Genomic DNA, 3,402 nt, shown 5'->3' on the forward strand with positions numbered 1-3,402 from the left:
AGATGGGTGAAGAACTCATGGATGGATGGAGAATAACATTGATCCTATATCTGCGGATTGGAAAAAGGTCAAACTGTCGTACATTGCAAGGATAGGATGTTACTAGTTAAGAGATTAGTTAAGTTATTCACGTCTCGTGGAACATACGTGAAATTACAATTATCAAAATAAGAATGTATGTAAATGCTATATATCCTCAATTATTGATCAGATAGTGAGCGGAGAGGCCTTCGATCTATCTTGCAAGTAGGCAATCACATCCTTGTTTTCGGAGTTGACTATTAATTGTAGAAAACAAAACGTTTTAATTATGTTTGGATGGAGAATAACATTGATCCTATATCCGTAGATCAGAAAAAAGGCCAAACTGTCGTACATTGCAAAGACAGGGCGTTACTAGCTAAGGAATTAGTTAAGTTAAGTACATTGCAAGGACAAAACGTTTTAATTATGTTTGTTTCGATTTGGTAAATTTATTCAAAACGATAGATGCCGAATGATTGTCAAGATAATAATCAGGCATTAGCCACCTCTCATCAAGGTGGTCACGCAATGGTTAACTAACTCCGGCTCGCAACTTACTCTATAGTTACTGTTGATGTGGAAATGTAGGTCACATCATCTTACAAAAGATAACAAATATTTTCATTAAATAAAAGATATAAAAGTTACAGATTTTTCGCAAGAAGAAGAGGGTCATATTGAGATTTTATTATCACATTTTTTGGATTATCAGAGTTATAATTTACAGTTATGCAAGGACTTGTGCTTCCTAACAAGGATTTAGGGTACAAACTTGGTGAAAGAAGAGGGTCATAGTGAGATATTATTATCTTATTTTTGGATTATTTGAGTTATAATTTGCAATTATGCAAAGACTTGTGCTTACTAACATGGATCTTCCATTCCCTTTCCATCTTCTAATGGCTGTTAATCGTTCTCTTCCACCTTTTCCAATGCCATCTATTTAATTCCTGTATGCTTCTTCTTCTTTTTACTCTCAGACCCAGCAAATCCTATTAAGGGAATTTTTGACAGTTGATGACAAACACTCAGAAAATGATTAGAAGTGTAGCTTAAAGCACATGAGGGCCTAAAACTATTGAACAAAGCCTAAACCATGTCTATGATGACTCATGTGCCACCCACGGACAAATGTCCATCTCCACCACTGTTAGTTAAAACGAGAACGGAAAAAAAACAGAAATGTACGTTACGGGTTTTAAACAGATAAAAACGATGAATGGTACAGTCAAAAAAAGGTCAAAAAAAAGGGAACGGCAAACGGACGAAAACGAACGGTAAGAATATTAAACGTGTAGTTTTCAAAAAAGCGAAACCAAAAAAACGGTAGTATACTCATGCAATTTGAGAGATTATTACCTATATACATGCATCTAATGTTCCAAAAGCTTTGGAAGTCCCAAGATAAAATAGTCCAATGGACTACAAGAAAATGAGATGTTGCTAGCTTTACCTTCTCCTTACTCAATGGGCTATAAGAAGATGAGATTTTTTTCCTATAGATAGTATGGAAGTTAAAAACCAAAAACCAAGTACCAAGTACCATATTGTCTTCACTCTTCACTTTTACTAATAGGTTTTTTTTTTTTTTTTAAAATTTAATTAATTAATTAATTAAATTTTTAATAAAATTCCTATTTTACCCTTAAAAAACAGATACGCATTTAAAACGGCCGTTTAAAATGGATTCTTTTACCGTTTCCATTTTTTTCCATATTATATAATAGTATACGGGAAAACGTGTTTTAAACGGCAAAATAATGCAACCGCATTTTAAACGCGTTTTAACTAACAGTGATCTCCACACACACCATCGACTGACTAGCTTGTGAGGCAGTTGGATTGTCTCTAGCAATCTCCGTAGCCACAATTTAAAAATTTTATTTTTTTAATGAAAACAATTCATACAAGTTCTAGAGTTTGGATTAGGAACTCATACGAGAACCATTCTCGTATGGTGTTTGATCCATACTTGGAATCCACTTAATGTCCAAACCTAATGTAAGAAGAGAGATATTAAGTGGATTTCATATATGAATCAGGATCCATGTGATCCAGACTCCAAATCCTGGAATGGGTAACAATCTTTTGTAACTCACTAATGCGTTGGATTAATAGAGCTTATCCCAATAAGTTTCAACTGACAGCACGCCTTGTAGTTATCAAGTAATAAATCAATTAACCATTCAGCCCGGTCAAAATCTAACCCTTGTTACTATCCCACCATGCATCTTATTCAAACTTAAACGTCTTTTAACCGTATCTAAAATCATTGACACGTATTAGTACGTTTTAATTCAAGAAAGATATAAGATGCTTCAAGCCCAGAACTCTAATGCAATATTCTGGTTAACGTAAGTGTTTTTGTTGAGCATGGTTACCAATCCCAAGGTTTTCTTTGACATTTCAATCGGCGGCACTTCTGTTGGCCGAATAGTATTTGAACTATATTCTGATACTACGCCCTACACGGCCGAAAACTTCCGTGCTTTGTGCACCGGAGAGAGAGGAATTGGCCACAATGGCAAGCCCCTTCACTATAAGGGTTCATTGTTCCACAGTGTGATCCCTGGCTTCATGTGTCAGGGTGGAGATTTCATCGCCGGAAACGGCACCGGCGGAGAGTCGATCTACGGTAGGTTCGCCGACGAGAACTTCGTGAAGAAACACACCGGACCTGGCATTCTGTCCATGGCTAACCCTCGGCCCGACTTCAATACATCTCAGTTCTTCATCTGTTTTGCTAAGACTCAGTGGCTCGATGGGAAGCATGTCGTGTTCGGACATGTTACTGAGGGTATGGATGTTGTGAAGGAGATCGAGAAAGTCGGTTCCAACAGTGGTAGTACTTCTCAGAAAGTTGTGATAGTTGAGTGCGGTCAGATCTAAATAATAATAATAAAAAAAAGTCTCTTAATTTGATCTTCGTGATCCAACCTTGGGTTGGATGAGTCCTAATTAGTGGGATTAGGGTTTGTTCTAATCTAGTCTGTGGGCGGTGTTGATGCAGGTTTGGAGACTTTGTATATGTAGATGATGATTATAAACTTTTTTTTTTTAATCTTTTCTTTATCTTTTTTTGTAGTTTGAACTCTTAAAATTGATGGGATCTGAATTTCTCTATTGTATATATGGTTCCCATGATGGATATTATGTATTTGTTCGCATATTTTGTTTCTTGTTTGTTTAATTATGTCAAGGGAGATACACAGCTTGGCTGGCTCTCTGGTTATGAGGGCAGGGCTGGAAACGTGTACTGACTGTTTGATGCAATTCCAATCAATGGATTAAGGAGATTTGTTTTACTCCTTCCATGAGTTTTACATGTTGATTATGAATAAAGAACTCTTTTTATCTCAAAAAGGGGAGGGCGTTTGA

The 3,402-nt window shown here is 36.3% G+C and overlaps 1 protein-coding gene across 1 annotated transcript; it reads left to right on the forward strand.

Moving 5' to 3' along the window:
- The first annotated feature begins 2,314 nt into the window (after positions 1 to 2,314).
- Positions 2,315 to 3,177, forward strand: LOC122074676 (peptidyl-prolyl cis-trans isomerase-like). Its single transcript, XM_042639615.1, has one exon. The coding sequence runs from the start codon at positions 2,398 to 2,400 to the stop codon at positions 2,911 to 2,913; it is 516 nt and encodes a 171-aa protein (XP_042495549.1). The 5' UTR covers positions 2,315 to 2,397; the 3' UTR covers positions 2,914 to 3,177.
- The last annotated feature ends 225 nt before the right edge of the window (positions 3,178 to 3,402 follow it).

Source organism: Macadamia integrifolia, chromosome 3, assembly GCF_013358625.1.
Source record: "Macadamia integrifolia cultivar HAES 741 chromosome 3, SCU_Mint_v3, whole genome shotgun sequence".
Lineage (NCBI taxonomy): Eukaryota > Viridiplantae > Streptophyta > Magnoliopsida > Proteales > Proteaceae > Macadamia > Macadamia integrifolia.